The sequence below is a fragment of the Sorex araneus genome, chromosome X, assembly GCF_027595985.1.
Source record: "Sorex araneus isolate mSorAra2 chromosome X, mSorAra2.pri, whole genome shotgun sequence".
Classification (NCBI taxonomy): Eukaryota; Metazoa; Chordata; class Mammalia; order Eulipotyphla; family Soricidae; genus Sorex; species Sorex araneus.
In genome coordinates this window covers 107,985,785-108,005,352 of record NC_073313.1, presented here as the reverse complement: position 1 = coordinate 108,005,352, position 19,568 = coordinate 107,985,785, and the positions used below count along the sequence as shown (strand labels likewise).

General features: G+C 42.7%; 1 protein-coding gene across 1 annotated transcript in view; it reads left to right on the top strand.

Annotated features, from left to right (window-relative positions):
• Positions 1-7,000: 7,000 nt before the first annotated feature.
• AMMECR1 (AMMECR nuclear protein 1) overlaps positions 7,001-19,568 on the top strand; it is a 130,242-nt gene continuing 117,674 nt past the window's right edge. The window contains exon 1 of the mRNA XM_055119727.1: positions 7,001-7,489. Coding sequence (XP_054975702.1) covers positions 7,011-7,489 — 479 coding nt within the window. The 5' untranslated portion in view covers positions 7,001-7,010. The remainder of the gene's footprint in view (positions 7,490-19,568) is intronic.

The following is a 19,568-nucleotide window of genomic DNA, read 5'->3' as shown; positions in this document are numbered from 1 at the left end:
CAGCTATAGCAAGAATGAAATCCTGATAATGCTACAACATGGATAAACCTGTAGAAACATATCAGTTGAAATAAGGAAGACCAAAAAGAACAAATGATGTATGAGCCCATTTATTTGAAATGTCTGAAATAGTACAGCAGGAAAGGTGTTTGCCTTTCAGGCAGCCAACCTGGGTTCGATTCTTGTCATTTGATATGGTTTCCCAAGTGCAGTCAGGAGTCATCTGTGATCATAGATCCAGGAGTAACCCCTGAGCACTGCTAGATTGGGACCCCAAAAGAAAAAAATTCAGATATCTTTTGAGGGAATCATAGAGCACCGTGTAGCACAGCCACGTATTATTGTATAAGTCAACTCATGGCAGCCTTTGGATTGTAGTAAAAGAGAGGCCTGCCAAGTGTCCTGAAAGAAATCCAATATTATTTGTGGGGTCCTGTGGAGGATGCGGAAGACTGCTGTGAATTAAACAGCAGCATACCCACTAGGCAGTTATTTGAGCCTGTGATAAATAGGACCAAAATCAGGGACTGACAGAAGGATAGTACTGAAATTTACTATACCACTACCAGCAACTGAGGTAATAATCTTGGACAGTAAGTAAAGAAAGAATGAGGAGCTACCTGGCATACTCATTATACTGTACATCGCCCCATATTGAGAAAATAAGCCATAAGTGGTGAGCATTCAGTGGACGCTTGGCAAATTTGCCACAAGGCAAAACTAACTTATATTTTAACTGGGATCCAGTGAATGAGGCTCACTCACTGACAAGGAGTGACTTTGAACTTTATACTGAACATTTGCACAAGAGACTTCTAATTCAGAACACATTGTTTTATCTTAGACAATGTTAATCTTCACTCTGCCTAAACCATGCCTCCAGGCAACTGAAATAGATGCTTCATAAAACAATGGGACTATAGAAAAACAACTCTATGGTTATAATTAAATTTGGAGGTGGACACAGTTCAAGTTTATACATTTTCACACATCACTTTATATACAAAAGATAGCGGATGAAATAATTAAGAGAAAAAGAGAAAAACAGTCAAGATTCTCCTAACTAAAATAGATGTCTTGATGATTTAGTTGTTTAGGACTCCTTTAACTGCCACAGATATTGTTTATTTGGATAATTTTCTCTCTAAAATGCTTTCTTTTCAACCCCCACATTAGTTAACTTTGTTCATTCTTCCATATTCAGTCGATATTACCATCTCTAAACCTCATTAAGATTCATATATCCTTGTCATACGAAAATAGATAACAAAACAACATTCAAATAGTTTCCATTCCAATTCACAATAGAAGCTATAAATGAGCTGACTAGAAAACAGTTCAAGGTAGAGGATGATGTTTGGGCTCATTAGTGCGTTCATTAGATAAAGAAAGGGTTCACTAAAGATCTGTTGTGTAACCAGGAAAACAAGAGAGGATTTATCAACTTGAATTAAAAAAGGAAGTAAAAAATTTCAGCATTCACATAAAGGAGAACTGATTACTACCTCCAGCACCACAACCATGTGTTATTAGTATACATCGTTAGATCAAAGTAGTAGCTAAGAATATTAGGTTCTGCAGTTGATCAGGGATGACAGCTGAGAAAGTTTGATGACAGAGGATAAAAATAACACTTGTTTGAGCATAAATGGAAGTCTCCCCCTCTCCCATTGAATTTGTGAACATTCCACACCTAACCATACTCGTAGGAACTAAGCAATAATTTTCAACATTAGCAATAATTTTGTGACAAATTATAATAAGACTTCATTAAATTATTGTATTAGTGTTAGTTATTGTTAGTTTATAAAATAAAATTACTTGAGACTAAATTCAGGTAAAAGTACATTATCCAGTTTTACCACACACACTACATAAAGTGCCTTTGTTCAAGTCCTTTTCTACAAATGTGTAACAAAGTATTTGACAAAGTTCATTAATTAGAATTATAGAGTTAGAGGCCTGCATGAGAATGCTTATAGTTTGAATATGCATTATTAACAAAGAAAACATAGCTTGTTCACTTTTTTAATTTAAAAGAAACATGGAGGGACAGGGAAATAAGGCAAAGGACAAGTAAAGATATTTTAATGTGAGTTTGATTCTTGGCATGATACCCTGAGAACCAGTGGGTGTGGACCACAGCACCCACCCAACCCCCCTAAAAAGAAATGTGGAATCTTTAGCTATCAGCTTGACAGTTAGTTACAAAAAACAGAAGGCACCTTAACGTTTCCTGCAGAGGGTATTATCACCACACTCCAGTATCAGCAGTGGGTAGAAACAACATGTGTTCTATCATACTTTGACTTTATTTTTCAAGTCAGGAGAATTCCAAGCAAGGTCAATTTTCCCACCTAGTGTGCATTTTGCATAAGATGCAAAAACAAACAAAAAGTGAAAAAAACCATTTCCATAGAATTGGATTTGTTGATTTCATGTATGTTTGAATAAAATGTTTATTTATATGCTGGTGACTTTGCAAGAAACCAAGGCCAGGAAAAGCATTTCCTCAAAGGCTAAAAGAAGGCATTGCCACCACCGTCAGTAATTGCCAGGAGATTTGCAAAGCATCTTGAAGCTGAAGTTTAGTATAGGAGATGAGCCAAACTAAGAAGAAGTGAACACAGTAAAAAGGATTAGAGTATTTCTCCCCGCTTTTAGCCAGCCAATGAAACAGTATACTTGGGTAAGCAACCTTCGGTTGTCAGGTACTCATGTATTTTCTATGATGACTGTGTTTGGGTTTGTCTATTTCCTTTATGCTTCTTGGGTTTGGAATTGGACTTGAAATCCATGGGTGGAACAGCTATTTTTATAATTCAGCTGGGATTTCCTTGCGTTAGGGTTTCCCATTGCTTTAGTCCCTCAGTCTGGTATGAGAGTCACGATAGTGCTTTGTCTTTTAAATGAAATGCAGAACTAAGGACATGTCTACTGGTGCTTATTAAAGATTCTTTGCTATTTTCACAAGAGTAGGGGCGTTAGACACTTGTCTACTGGCCAAATTCTAAATTGGGAGATTACATTCTGCTTTCCTAAATTCCCCTTGCAGAAGCAGCCATCCATGGTATCCTACTTTGCTTCCTGTGCTAAACTGTTATGTGATGTCATTTATGGCACAGGTTTTCTACTCTAAAAGTGAATACTTCTTAGTGGAGTGGTTAGTAAATTTATGCCTATTGCCTAGTATTGCATTTGACCTGGTTTCAAACAAATTAATAAGTTGTATAAATGAGAGAGCACAAAAAAACAACAAAGCAATATAACCTAACAGTTGTGGAGCATTTTTAAAAATAAACCCTTCTCTTTGCCAATGTAGGCCAAAAGATGAATGCATTCTTTTTTACACCACGAGTAGTTGAATGTGAAATGTTATTCGCCTCAAGTGGGAGAAGTTTTAGAGGATGAGATCACATATCACAAACCAGTTAACCCATTTTTTTTTGCTTTTAGGTTGCCTCTATCCTAGAATGTTGATGTATTTTATTAAATCTCAATTAATTAATTTTGGGGGTTTGGGCCACACCTAGTGGTGCTCAGGACTTGCTCACTACTTGCTCTTTGCTCAGGCATTATTCCTGGTGGTGCTGGTAAGGGGACCATATTGGGTGCTGGGGATTGAACATGGGTCAGTCGCATGCATGGCAAATGCCTTACATGCTGAACTATCTCACCTGCCCAATATTAAATCTCTTTTAAAGGAGATTCTTCCTCTTCTCTTGGTAACAAATTTCAGTATATCTTGATCTCTTCACAAAAAGTAAGTTGTTTCATTTAAACCTGTGTGCTGTCTCCTATAGTAAAATGTCATTGTCTTTATCCATCACTAACCTTTCAATCATATATTAAAATTAAGAGACACAATGTCCTGATTTTTTTGTAACAAGATCTGCTTGCATTCAAATTTTGCCGACTTTGTAACTTTCTAGGTATGTGACTGAGGTTGTACAAATTACTTCTAAGGTTCAATGTCCTCATCTATAAGTGAACAATCTCTGAGAGAGGGTTACTGTGGAGATCAAATGGATAGTACATTATTTTCAATTTTTATGGGATAATCTTCATGGCTGTCTTCACCAGGGCCCCTGGGAGGGGACGGGTTGCATTTCGGTCCCCTCACAGAGTAGAGCCTTGACAGTTAAGGACCTCCGGAACCCTGGCATGGCCATGCTCAGGGCCATTCTCCACACATTTGGACAAGCCTCATGCATGGGGGAGCCGGTGGAGGAACCCAGGTGTGCGGGACCCGGGGCCAAGATCTCCAAGGCTGCTCTGATCAGGACTGGGCCTCTTCCACCCAGATCCCCCATTTTCCAGTAGCTAGACAGTCACACCCAGAGACTGAACCTGGCGCCGTGTAATCCCATCAACAGCCAACATCCAGAGACTATAAAACCAAGCTCCTGGAAGTGCATGACCACAATGCGGCCACACAACATCTAATAGCGTAGTTCTGCCTCTTGGAGAATCTGACAAGCTACCGAGAGTCTATTGCCTGCTTGGGAGAGCCTGGCAAGCTCCCCGTGGCATATTCATACCCTAAATACAGTAATAGATATATACATACCTCTAGAAGAGCCTGGCAAGCTACAGAGAGTATCCCACCCACATGGCAGAGCCTGGCAAACTACCCATGGCATATTCAATATGCCAAAGACAGTAATGATAGGTCTCATTCCCTTGACCCTGAAAGAGCCTCCAATCGTTGGGAAAGATGAGTAAGGAGAGGTTGCTAAAATCTCAGGACTGAGTGTAATAGAGACATTATTGGTGCCCACTTGAGTAAATGGACAAACAATGGGATGACAGTGATACAGTGATGCGATAATCTGAGACTTCCAAATTGCACAATAGTAGCTCTTTATCTAATTATATACATACTGATAGGTTGTCATTCATAAACATTGAGAGTGGAAAATGCAATTCCTGCAATTTTCACATAGGTAAAGTGTTGTGCACAAAGTATTGCACAGAAGTTCCATATTTATTGAGTGAATAAAACTTTCCCCCATAACTTGACATGGATAGCACCAATGATTTTTTTCTCTCCCTCCCTCCCTCCCTTCCTTCCTTCCTTCCTTCCTTCCTTCCTTCCTTCCTTCCTTCCTTCCTTCCTTCCTTCCTTCCTTCCTTCCTTCCTTCCTTCCTTCCTTCCTTCCTTCCTTCCTTCCTCCCTGCCTTCCTTCTTGTTAGTTTTGGCTACACTTTTCTGTGCTCATGGCTTACCCCTGACTCTGCTCATGGGTTACCCCTGGTGGGGCATGGAGGACCATGTATGGTGCCAGGATCCAACTCCAGTTGGACAGGTGCAAGGCAAGTTCCCTACCCTCTACTACTTCTCTGGCCCTAGCCCCATCCATATCGAGAACCCAGCCAATTAACTCAAAGATGAAGAAATCAATCCTCCAAATTTTGCAAATATGCAGGTATCTGATTGTGGGTAGATGTTGCTTCATGATTGTGGAAGCAAAGTGACTAATACTTTGTTTCTATCAGGTTCATTCCCATGAGTTTTAACATTTGGTTGCTTGCTGTTTTAGGTACCCAGACTGACTCAATCATCCGCCTCTCATTCAGCCAAACATTCGTTGATGGAGAAATTGTAAAAAGGAAGTCCCAAACTGAATTAAATGCCTGACAAAAATCTTTGGCATTGGGGCTGGGGTGATAGCACAGTGGGTAGGGCCTTTGCCTTGCACGCGGCCGACCCGGGTTTGATTCCCAGCATCTCATTTGGTCCCCCAGCACCGCTAAGTGCAGAGCCAGGAGTACCCCTGTGCAATGCCGGGTGTGATCCAAAAACCAAAAAAAAAAAAAAAAAAACTTTCCTCCTATGACCAAGTACCCTAACCTACTCCTTTTACTTGTGAGATCTGTGCTGACTACAGATACAGCACTAATTGTTTTGCTCCTTAACCAGCGCCGCCTGGCCTGCACTGTCGGAGTGTAATTTACACTTACACTTCTTTTACATCTTCAATTGAATCGGTGGGGGGTTGATTGGGACTTGATGTTTTTGCTTGTAAAAGTTTTAGGGGCTCAAAGGGAGGGTTGAGGGGACCTAGGAGAAGATATGGAGATTCAGTGAGGCTTGGGTTATTTGTCGGTAAGCGAATTGCTTTTCCCAGCATCTTCGAATCCCTGGCATGCATGCGCTTCGCTTGATATGGAAGCCACAGCTGTGGCCATTTCCCCCGACGACTGCTTTCACCTACTTGACTGTCAAGCTACTTACATTGAGGGGCACGTCTGAACGTGGGGATGGCCAAAACGTTCTCGGAAACTAAATGGATGATTTCTCTATCGACAAATGCTTGACTTGTACCACTCTCCTACAAATCTAGATGCCCCGCCTCCGTGACCATTCCCCTGGTGGGAAGGGGTCGCGCGTGGGAAAGACTGCAGGAGCCCCCTTTCCCGGGGAGGTCTCGGGTTGGAGTTCTGACCACCTGCTTGCTCACCCCCCAGGCGTTTTGGGAAAAGCGGCGCGTGAGGTGGGCGGCGGAGCGCAGGGTCCCACCCCCAAGCTCCGCTCAAGTGGCACCAACGCCCCGAGCGGCGCCGGACCTCGTCCAGCTGTGCACCGCAACCGGGACGGAAACTTCAAAAGTGTCTTCTGCCCCCGCCGCTTCTTCTTCAGGAGTAGCCCGGACCCCCCCTCGGCTCACACTCCCCACTTTTCCCCCAAGTCCTCCTTTCCGTCTTTCTCCCAAGCGCCCCGCCTCCCGCCTGTGCGGGGCCGCGGGGATGGAGATCGCGGGGTGCGGGAGGCGCTCGCCGGGCGGGACGGGCGCGGGGCCGGCGGCGGCGGCGGGTAGAGTGTGTGGCGGCGGCGCGCGCGCGCGAGTCCGCCGCGTGGCCGGGCGGCCCGTTTGGGAAAGCGAGCGCGCGCGCGGCCGTTGAGCCCCTGGCGCGCCCCCGGCGGCCGGGCCGCAGCGTGCTCGCCCCCGCCGCCAGCTCGCCTCACTTATGGGTCGGAAGCGCTGCGTGGGGGAGACTGTTCCAAGATGGCGGCGGGTTGCTGCGGGGTGAAGAAGCAGAAACTGTCCAGCTCGCCCCCCTCCGGCTCGGGTGGCGGTGGCGGCGCCTCCGCCTCCTCCCACTGCAGCGGCGAGAGCCAGTGCCGGGCCGGGGAGTTGGGGCTAGGAGGCGCCGGGACGCGGCTCAACGGGCTGGGCGGGCTGACTGGAGGAGGCGGCGGCAGCGGCTGTCCCCTCGCTCCCCCCCAGGGCTGCGGCGGCGGCGGCGGCGGCGGGGGGATTTCCCTGGCGCCCCCCGCGAGCTGCGGAGTGGGCAGCCTACTTTCTGCGCCGCCGGCCGCCGCCGCCTCCTCGCCCGCCGGCTTGTCCGCCGCCTCGTCCTCGGCGCCCGGCGCCCGGAAGATGGTGGTGTCCGCCGAGATGTGCTGCTTTTGCTTCGATGTGCTCTACTGTCACCTGTATGGGTACCAGCAGCCCCGGACCCCCCGCTTCACCAACGAGCCCTAGTGAGTACCGCGGGCCCCCGCCGCCCTCGCGCTCCCCCGCGCTCGGGATGGGGCTCGGAGTTGAGGCAAAGTCTGCAACCGCCTCCCCGCCCGCCGCGGCGCCCCTCGCGCCGCCGCCCCGCGATCCCGCCCCGAGCAGCCCCGCGGGGCCGCCCCCCGGCGCCCCTCGCCCCCAGCCCGCACTCGGGAGCCCGCTGCGGCCGCGCGGGCCGGCGCCCGGAGCCCCCGGAGGCGGCCGCCGGGGCTTTGCGCTAACTTCGGGGGACTTGGGACCTTTTCCTGCTCGCGGGGCGCTTCCCCGCCCTCGGGCGCCCGGACGGACTCCGGGGAGGGAGGGGCGCGGAGCGGCGGCGGCGCGGGGCGGCGGCGGCAGGGGGGATGCTGGCGATCTAAGCCACCCTAAGCCCTCTTCACCTGCCTTGCCTTGACCCCGCGGGGGTGGGCAGCGCGCGGAGCCCGCGCCCGGAGCGTCCCTAGCCCCTCGCGCGGTGCCAGAGAGCAACTCGCCAACTTGGGGGAGTGATGGAACTCGGCTCCCGAGCCCCGCGCGCGCCGTGTGCCCGGGGACGGAGCTGCGCTTTGAAACCCCCCCTGTCCCCGTCTGTCTCTGCCCGTTCGGATCCGAGCCGGGCCATTCACCAGCGTTTCGAGGGAAGCGCCCCTGCGAGTGCTTTCCCACTTGCAGTGACCCCCTCGCCGGCCGCCCCGCCCCGCCCCGCCAGACTTCATTCCCAGGTCCGCTCTGGGTACTAGCCCATTCAGACAGAACTGTCCCCGTCGCCTTCGGGCCACTGTTTCTGGGGCCACTATGCCTGTATGTGTGTCCCGCGGACTTTTTACAAACATCTGCTTTCAGCTCAGTGACTGAGACCTAAGTTCAACAGTCCCGGCACGGAGTGTTTGGTTTCCATTGAGGTTTTGGTGCTTTTAAGGATTTTGAGCCTCCCAGCGTGTGCTTTAAGTTGTTTAAAATAACGCTGTGGTGGCTAAAAGCCAGGTTCGTTCTAATCCCTGGCTATTTGGATGTGTGGGAGATGGGACATCTGGGTTTTTTTTTTTAATGTGTAAACTGAGTGTAAACTGACTTTTTTTTGAGTTAAAGGCTACATGGAATGTAAAGCAAGCCCAAGGAAGGGAAGAATGACAAAGAGGGCTATTGTTTTTTTTTTTCTGTGATGAGTATTTAGCATCAACAAGAAAAAATAAAAATGTCACTGCAACTTACACTGAAAAGCGTCTACCCTTTCTCTAGCTAAAACAAGAGCCCCTTGTCCCCCCATATCATAAATATCTGAATTGATGTACTTTTTATAATGCTTTTCATTTTGTGAGATTAGGGAATTCCACCTAGATCCAAAATATTCAATTATGATGTAAAAATGGGACCTAAAATAAAATGTCCTGGAAATTGTAAGCTTTTGTTTTCTTTGGTCTTGCTGCTTGAAATGTATTAAATTTTGTTTGACTTCTGTGGTCTGCATTTCTTTCAGACTTGGTTCATCTTTGGGCATTGGTTCATGAGAAATGCAAGAACAGACATTCCCAACTTAAATATCATTATATATTTTGCGGTTTTGTTATAGAAATTTAAATCTTAAACCTGCACCTGTACTTCAGCCAATTTTGTTTCTTGGTTTACACGTAAAATTCATTTTGGAAACGCTGTCATGTAAAAAATATCTATGAAATAATTATTATGTTAAGTCACTTATTTGCTACTGGCAAAATACATTCTCTTGAATGTCTGTAATGTGTTAAAGCCAGTCCTGGAGTGACACATAGGTTGACCCTGCAAAGTCATAGGACTGAAAAAATCCATTCCTGTTTAGTTATGAGTTTGGCAAACACTGTTTTAGAATTCACGCTCCATTGCTCCAAAGCATATAAGAATACACTTTCAGAAGGTGCTAGTTTCACACATTTTAAAGTGAGTTTGGGTTAACTGAATAACAAGAATTTTAAAAAGAAAGTGAGCTTGACCAGTTCCTACACAAAACTGCTTATGGAAATGCCATTTAGTAGGGCTGCTTTGCACTCTTGTTTAGGTGTTATTTCTCTTCTAATACCCCTTCCATTGGATATTTTTTGCAGACTCGAACAGATAAGAGACACTTTTGAGAACTGTGAATTATGTTGCCACTATGGTAGAAGAATAATAAGTATTATCATTTAGCAGGCCTTGGTGCATCCTGTATTCTATAAAACAACTAACTTAGAGACATTGAGTTTGACAAAGGGAAGAGTGAAAAGTTGATTTATGTGGTAAGAGGAGTCAAATTTTGAGGTGTACTATGAAAAATCAGAAACATTTCTTCTAAGTGGTGTTTACTTTTGGGAGTGAAGTAACTAATAATTTGACAGGCCCTTAGTACCATCACATATTTTTCTTTCAATGACAATTATTATTATTAATTATTTTTTGTTTTGAGATCACACCCAGTAGTCATCAGGGCTTACTCCTGGCTCCTGAGTGACCATATGTGGGGCTCCATACGTGGTACCAGGGATCAAAGCATTATCATTCAGCATGATTGAGCACGTGGATGCAAGATCTTTACCCCTTATACTGTCTCTCCAGCTTGTATATTTCCCAGTCTTCCTCATCATCACCCCCCACTCCCCAGCCCATACAATATTTAGGGCAGTATTGGGCCACACCTGCTGGTGCTCAGGGGAACATATGTGATAATGGGGATTGAACCAGGGTCTGCTGCATATAAGGCAAATGCCTTAGCTCCTGTACTCGCTCTAGTCTTGTCACATATATTTAATAGCATTGGGTACTAACTGGCGTGACATTTTTCTGGGGGAATATAAGACATAAATAGACATTTCTCTTTTCTCCTCAGCGCTACTAATGTCTTGTCATGAGTATTGGTGTTTCAGGTTTTCTCTGTCCACCATAAGATGTTGTTATTGACAAGTTCAGATTCTCATGTATACAAGTGCACACTGTTATTACTTTCCAGGACCTTTCTGTCAAACTGTCTGTAACTGGTGAAGTCTGCCTTTGTAGGTTTAGATGTTCTACATTCATCAGTTTCCCTTTCACTTCGAAAGATTATTAAATTCTTAGTTGTCTGTTTCAGGTTTGAGACTGGAGAGATGCCAGTACATGAACGAGCTATATGGATGCAAATCCATCACTTTCTTTTCTGCTGCTGTTTCTTGGAGTACTTGCTTCATCCCAGAGAGGTAGCAAAGGTTGCTAGAGCTTGGGAGGATGGTGTAAACTTGCTTAATAGAAGACAGATATTATTTATGTTGATATTTAGAAATGCACTAAATTCTTGATCTCAGTTACACAGGTACATTTGTCCACAGAAATTAAGTTTAAGGTCATGATAAAAACATAACTTCAGATGCATTTTACTCTTCAAAATCAGAAGTCTTACTCTGGGGCAATCTCCCCACCCAAAGCCCCAGCAGGTGCTCCCACATCCCAAAGCCACTGCCATGCTACACAGTTTAATATTCTGGATTTTCTGGAGCGTGTGGCCATATTTGTGGCTGTGTGACATCTCCAAAATCTACAACACAGACATCCCAGTAGTAGCACATTAGATTGGATGGGAATGTAATGCAGAGGCTTCCAAACTTGACTAACAAAAACAACACTGAAGGGGGCTGGAGCGATAGCACAGTGGGTAGGGCATTTGCCTTGCACTCCGCCAACATGGGTTTGATTCCCAGCATCCCATATGGTCCCCTGAGCACCGCCAGGAGTAATTCCTGAGTGCAGAGCCAGGAGTAACCCCTGTGCATTGTCAGGTGTGACCCAAAAAGAAAAAAACAAAGAAACAGTCAACACAGAAGGCTTAACTTGCAGCAACAGCTTAGTAAGTCCCAGACAAGGACTTAATGTCCCCACGGTGAGATGCAACAATTTTCACAAATTTTCTACTACAGAAATATTTTTGGATCATTCTGTAAGCCATTTTCTAGTAATAAGCAATACAAAATACATTATTGTGGGCTTGCTATGGGGATAGGCTGTGGGGTGGATGCGAACATTGCAGTGTTGGAGGGAAGGTGACAGTGATGGTAAGGTTGGTGTTGGAATATTGAATGCCTGTAACAAATTTTTGTAAACCACAGTGTTTTAAGTATAGTGTGTGTGGGGGGGCGCAAAATCTTAGATTTTGTCTTAGATAAAATCCTAGATTTATATTTGTGTTCTCAGGAAGCTGGAAACTACTTATTGTAAAAGTAGGTTTTGAGCCAGTTAGATTCAGAGCAATTGTTCTCAACATTGGTGTCATATTTGAATCACCTGGGACTTATTTAAAATATGGATGTCTGGGTCACAGAACCAGGGTTCTTATTTAATTGATCTTTTATGGGCTCCTGGCATCAGATTATTAAAAAATTCCCAGGTGATTTTATGGTATAGGTCAGATGGAGGTGGGCAATCACTAGTGATATTCAGCTGAACATTTCTCCTGAGATTCATCTTAATTTGGTCACGAGGTCTGGGAACTTGTATTTTATGAGTACCATAGGTAATTTTGCTAAACAACAGGTTGGAAAACAGTATTGTCTGCGGACAACATCACCTGGGAATTTGTTCAGAACGTTGGCTCTCAGGCCCCACCTCAAGCCTGCGACATTAGAATCTGCATTTTAACAAGCTCCTCAGGTGATTCTTATGCACATTAAGAGTTAGGGCAGGGTGGTTCTCAAACTTAAGAGTGCATCATAATAATCTCCTGTAGTGCTTGTTAAAACACAAATTGCTGGGCTCCATTCCCAGAGTGTCTGAATCAGTCAGTCTTGGGTGGGGCTGTGAATTTGCATTTCTAACAAGTTCCCTGGTGAGGCTGCTACTACAGTTCCCAGGACCACACGTTGAGAAATACCAGGCCAGCAAGTAGTGAAGACTTGAATTGGAACTGACTCTAAGGAAATGCCAGTTTTCACTGCCTGTTTCCAGTATAAAGCTGTCTGCCTCTGTGTCTGCTTTATCATGTTCTTTCTTAGCATCAGGAAAATTGAATGCTGACAAGATTGTAAGAGTCTGAGATGGAGGTAGTGGGGTGACTCTTTGGATATCTCTGTGTGAAATCCTAAAACCAAAACATTTTACTTCTTCTGGGGGTGTCCGAAATTGTTAAGTGTTAAAGCCACATGTTAAGAGTTAAAAATAGCATAAATATAGTATCTTAAAGTGAATTGTATTGATTTCAATAAGAACAGTAATTTTCTGTTCTCATAAAAAAAAACTGCTCTGATGATTAGCTCACTAAAGAACATGTGATAAGATTTTTAAAGCTTTTACTTACATTTATGCTTGCTGGGTTGCCTTTTAAGAATTTCCTTCATTAAGAAAAATATAAAAGGATCTTGCTAAGGCACTGGGATTGTTCTTCAACTGTTTTTGTATTCAAAGAGTGTCATGTCTATGAACTTTTAATTTTGACTGTCTTACCACTTTTGAATTTAATGTTACATTAACTTTTTATAGATAATACCACACCAAATATACTCTACTATTAAACACTGTAGGTGTGGTGGTTCTTCACTGTGGCAAATAAAATATGTTTTTAAATTTCTGGACTTGGATATTTTGAGAGGCTCTTGCTCGAGTCAGGTGTTTGAACAGTTAAGTCTTCCTTGCCACAACAGTCCAATTTCTGTTCTCCAGCCAGCTTGGGAGGAATAGGTTGTATTAGAGAGGTGGAGTAGGCCCTACTTTCACCAGACTAGTAGAAATCCTTTCCCATGTTAGTGAAAAAATAGATAATTTTATAATGCAGCTCAGATTGAGTGATATTAAAACAGCTATTAAACTCATGCTATTATATTTCTGCTGTATTTTTTTAATGTGAAGACTGACCAGAATAGCCAGACAGAGTCGCTGTCTATTGCAGATGCAATTACTGGGCCATTACAGTTTTTCTTATTCATGTTATCATACTTGTTATAATGTCTAACTTTTATAACCAAAAAATTGCCCGAAAAATTGTTGAGCTGTTTTGAAGGACTCAGATGCGTTGTTTTTCAGCAATGTTGATTTTCATGGAAGGCAGTCTGGCATCCTAGCTTATGGATAGAATAGAAAGCAGGCATGCCCCTAGTTGTCATTTACTGTAACAATTGCCAGGGACCAAAAGGAAAGGATGTAAAAATATAAATTACAAAATTATTTTTGTATCTGCACATAAAGGTGTATGTAGGGCAAGGTATATTTAGACAAAAAGAAAAGCTCAATGCTTATTTTACTTTCTTCCCATATGGTCCAAGGGAGTGATAATCTAGCTCATAATTTTTTATGCTGTATTCAGGTCCCAGTTGGTGGGTGGCAGTCAAGAAGGGATCTCCACTGGGATCTCTTAGTCACTGGAAAGAAAGACCACTACAGGAAAAAAGTGATAAATGCTCTGTTAGCTCATGCATGAGTTGTTTTTTTCTAAGTGTTTCTTAGAAACATAGTAACATTCACATTGTTGTCCTTTTGTAATGGTTTTGCATTTAAACACTAAAACCTTCACTACAATGTATTTTAATTTTGCATTCAACCATGTTTTAAACTTAGAGACAATTTTACCTTTTTGCCTATGATGTCTAAAATTTATGAATATGCATAGAATTGGAAAAGTTGTGCAATGAGATTAATCAAAGTTCCCTATTTTGATAGACATTATTCTGTTTCATCTCACTCATGCTCGCCTATTTTAAAGCAACACAATGACCAGGCTTTTACATTTAAATTTTCTCAAATAGTCTTTTTTAGGGGATGTGTGTGCTTGTGTAATAATGTGTCTTTTTGATAGTGTTCTGAATCAATTAAGCTAAGTGAACACCGTCAGTAAAAGCCATGATCTACCAAGAATGGACCTTCAATGTGTGTGCTGCCTTTCCACAATCAGTAATTGGGTGATTGCTCACAGGACACTGGACACAGTGTGGGAATCCAGTGGTTGTGTAGGTGTGAAGCATAGATTTCCAACAGTAAACATGCTTAGAGTTGAGCACTTCCAGTGTTGCTAAGAGCAAAAAAAAATGAGCCATAAGCTTATGTAGTAGAACAAAAAGAAGCCCAAAGAAAAATGTGTAATAGTTTGTTGGGCAGTGAAACATTTTATGCTTGGTTGGTCCAACTGTCAGTGGTATCTTTTCTGTTAAGTATGGTTGTATTTCATACAATTTTTAGTGTGTCATATTTGCAAACTTGCTTGACCTTAAAAATATTAGCATTGAGTAGCTGAGTGGAAATTATATGTCACTGGGAAAAATAACAAAACCCCCGTTTTTGGCATATGCATTATGCTGACTTCCATTGCTGGAAACCAGAGAAATAGTTCTCTTCTCACAGTGGTTAGACTTATTCAAGATATGACACAAATATCAAAGATATTTAAAATAATTTAAATAAGTACATTAAAATACTAAGTAATGTATCTTGATTGTTAAGTGAATTCCAGACAGAAAAATTATTGCATAAAAGTATGGTAATGCCATGGAATAAAGTTGCTGTCAGGAAAGGGACTTCTGGAAAAGAACTTTTGAGTGAAGTTTTTAAATGGAAATGGTACAGAGATTATTGACAAAGAGTCTATATTGCTAGTCATTCTTAAAGTCTTATTTGGTTGTTCTCAGACCTGTCAGTTACCACCACACCCTTTGCTTTGGTACTTGGGGATTCCCAAGCAGCTGTCTTTGGTTGGCAACTTGCATACTCAGCATTCCTCACACCCCTTGCTCTGGTCTAAAGATCATAAAGCCTGAAGAAAATTGAATGTAGTCTTTTGTCTTGGGAACCCTCTGGGAATTGTGGAGAAGAGATAATTTGATCTAATTATAGTTTCTTGTATTAGTAAGAGGACAGTTTTTACAGAAGGGTCCTGTATACTGTAAGTTATAATTGGAATGAAAAGAGTCTTGAGGTAGAGGAGACCAGCTAGACTTAAGGTTATGAGGACAGTAGGAAAACTGGCATTGGAAAAGTGAGGAAGATGCCCCAGGGAGAGAGTTTGTGAATATAGGCACATTGCAAAATCAAGAAGTGAAAGAAGTTATTGGCATATGTAGAGACTCGCACTCCAGGGCCAGGTTTTGTGTAGGAGTGGAAAGATTGCAGCTCACCTGTTTTTTTGGCTTCCACCATTGCCTCTTTTCTTGGATCTGTGCCTAGCTATTCTTGTGCTCAGGAAAAGTTTGTTCAACAGCTCTGTTGGAATGGCTATGAAATTTGATCACAAGTGTAAGAACCTCTCCCTCCCCCTCTTCACCTATTACCAACTGTATCTAATTTGAGAGAAAGGAGAAGACATGTTGGATCATAAAATTTGGATCATGTATAAAGTTAAAAATAGCCCAGATGGATTATGGGTGAGGACCTGAAATTAGTTTATTGTATGTAAAGAGGCATTTAAGAAAACAAAAGCCTAATGAAATACCCGTTGCTGGGGGAATTGAAAGACAGAGAGGCTTTGAATATAATTCAGAGTTAGACCAAAGGACCAGGGACAAGTGAAAACATGGGGGTGGGAAAGAAAGAATGAGATGTAACAAGTAGTTGATCAGGTGAAATCAGCTTTTTTTGCTATCTTAATCAATATGAATATTTTAAGTGTTGGCAATTATCAATGTTATTTCTCCCCCTCTGCCCCCCATCCCTTGTTTTCAGTTGTGGGGGCCAATCCCAGAGATGCCTGGGCCAGTGTCAATAAATTCAAGCCTTAGCACATGTGAGGCATGTACTTTTTTTTTCTCTTTTGGGTCACACCATGCGATGAACAGGGATTACTCCTGGCTTTGCACTCAGGAATTACTCCTGGCAGTGCTCAGGTGCCCAGTGGACCATATGGGATGCTAGGAATCGAACCCCGGTTGGCTCCATGCAAGGCAAATCCCTACCTAGTGTGCTCTCATTCCAGCCCTGAGGCATGTACTCGTATCATTTAAGTCATATTCCGTGCCTCATGGCAGAGTCAGAAAGCAGTAACAGAACTGTTGTGATAATTTAGTTGTTTTCTTGGGATCTCTCCAAGCACCACCACCCCCAACTTGTGACTTTGAAGTGTTCAGGTGGGTAATGATCTGGGATAATTTTCAGCCTTGTATTGTTAGTAAAAATTATGACGGAATGTTGGATTTCCTTCAATTTATACATTTTCTACATTCCCCAACATGAATGCTTGTTCAATTTCTCCATCTTCAGACATATCATCTTATGAACTAGTCTTTTAAGTCTCCTTATGCGTATATTATAGTACAGCCTTAAATAAAATTGAGACTTGAGGACCATCTCAAGGACTTAGTGTATCAGAACTTGGATTAAGAATTCTTCTAGGGGGGCTGGAGTGATAGCACAGCGGGTAGGGCGTTTGCCTTGCACGCGGCCGACCCGGGTTCGAATCCCAGCATCCCATATGGTCCCCTGAGCACCGCCAGGGGTGATTCCTGAGTGCATGAGCCAGGAGTGACCCCCTGTGCATCGCCGGGTGTGACCCAAAAAAGCAAAAAAAAAAAAAGAGAATTCTTCTAGGATGAGGGTTGGGCTACATTCAGCAGTGCTCAAGAGCTACTCCTGCCTCTATTCATGGTGATGTTTTGGGGTCTATATGCAGTGCTGGGGGATCAAACTGGGATCAGTTGCATATAAGGCAAGCATCTTAACTAACCCCCACACTATTTCTCCAGCCCCTAAAGGAAGATTTTAATAGAGGCCTCCCAGCAATGCTTGTGGGTCCAAGGGTAACTCCTACCAATACCTGGCCCAGAAATGTGGGACAAAATTTAAAAAGGCATAGTCAGATGTTTTGAGTAGAGCTGATCTCAGCAGAATGGGACTTCCTTTCCTTCCCATTGTTGACAATACCTTAAATACTGAATTGGTTTATCAAAAGTACATCTTCATTCAATTGTTTTGATTAGAAAATTTCAGATTATCATGCCATAACCGAGCTAGTTATCTAGAATTGCTTGTCTAGAGAATGAGTATTATAATGAAACAAAACAGCATCTTTTCATGAGGAGCCACAAGCTATACTGATTATCAACTTTTCCCTCCTTTTTAAACACTTATTTTTTATGAATGAATTGTGGTTTACAAAGTTATTGCTAGTTGAGTTTTAGGCATATACCATTTCAAAACCATTCTCACCACCATTGTCAATTTCCCTCTACCAGTGTTCCTATATTCCCTCCACACCCCACCTTCTAACACATACCCACCTGTCAACTTGACAGGCACATTACGGAGTTTCAGTGGTTGCGTATTAGATCTTACAATTTCAGTTTCATTTGAGTCTCTGTTTTGGATATATGGCTGTACAACTTACTCATGTAAGTCGATGCTTGTTCACCAATTACGTCTTGTTCTCTTGCATGCCCCCCACCTGACTTCTGTGTTCTTCTCTCTAAACCCTGGGTTCAAAGGTGATCTCAGCCTTCCCCTTTTACCACAGTACGTTTCATCATCCAGTATTCTATATACAGATATGTGAGATAATGCTACGTTTGCCTTTCTTCTTCTGGCTTACTGCACTCAACATATTATCTTCCAGCTCCACCCATGTTGTAGCAGATTGCATGATTTTGTCTTGCCTTTCAGCTCCATAGTATTCCATTCTGTATACATATACCACATCTTCATAATCCACTCATCTGTCATTGGACACCTGGCTGATTCCCTATCTTAGCTATTGTACTGAATGCAGCAATGAATAATAGTGTCCATATGTCTTTTTGAGAGCATGTTTTTGTGTTCAGGGTTAGATGCTCAAAAGTTTGTGAATTGCTGGGTCATACGGCAGTTCAATTCTAAGTTTACTGAGAATGCTACATGCCGTTTTCCACAGGGTTCATACCAGAAAATATTCCCACCAGCCGTGGATGAAACTTCCTTTTTCACCACAGCCCTGCCAACACCAGCTGTTTCTACTATTTTTGATATGTGTCATTCTCACAGTTGTGAGATGGTGATTACCAACTTTCTAAATGTCTTGGACCATGGTCAAAATTAGCTTTAAGAATCCTTCCTTCCAGACACAGGTGGTGGGTATGGAGTTGGAATGTCGTTTACCTAAAATTTTCTTATTGACAATATTATAAGTAACGGTGCCTGAATTTAAAAAAAAACATAAAAACGTGGGCCTACTGGTTTGATAGTTGCCTTGGTGTTGCTTTGGACTAGCTGGGGACATGTAGCATGTAGTGCCTTCCTGAGAGTACTGAAGAGGGCATGAGTTGCCAGGCATCTAACTTGGGGCTTTGAACATACAAGGCATATGTTCCATCTCTTTGAGCTATCTGTCCCACTTCTAAAGGAAATTTTTGAAGCAGTAGACTATTGCTTAGTACTAGATTCTAGAACTTGTGTCCTCATGTCTACAAAGAATCAAAGAATCTGTTTCGCAACTTTGCACAACAATGAAGGATTGATACTATTAACAGGATCTGTCATATGATACTTGTACTTTTTTAATGGATAGGCAGATGTGACATGTTCTGCTACAGTCAAGGTCTACTGATACTAGTTTTTACTAAATAGGAATTTTATATATTTTTTTATTTTTCCTATTTTATTTTACAGATAATTAACATTGTCACCCCGAGCAATATGCAATGCAGGGAGAGCACAGTTGACTGTGTTACACAGTATACTGCCAGAAGATCCTGACTTAGCTTTAGCTTGCTAATTGTGGGAAAGTAGAGATTTATTTAACAGCCTATATAGCTTACATTGCTAAACTGTGTATTTTCTGTAAGTCTTACCCACTTCTAATAATGTATCTTATATTAGGATCTTGGAATGCTTCAATGTGATTACACCAGAGTCTGTGCTTTATTGAAGGTGTTTGAAGAGGATATTTGAATCATTCTCAGAATGAAATCTGTGAAAATTGGCTTTGGTGTTGTAGAGTATTTATTGTGTCTACCTCAGAGATGCTCATGAACTAGTTAATGTTAGTGTGCTGATTCTCCTGTGGCATCATTGCCACATATAACAATAATCTAATAACCACACTTTTAAGTATAGGTGTTTGAATTGTATAGCTGGTAAAACTGAGACCTGAGTAATATCTCATTTTAATATGACAAATAACTTTTGTATTTCAGGTTTGAACAACAG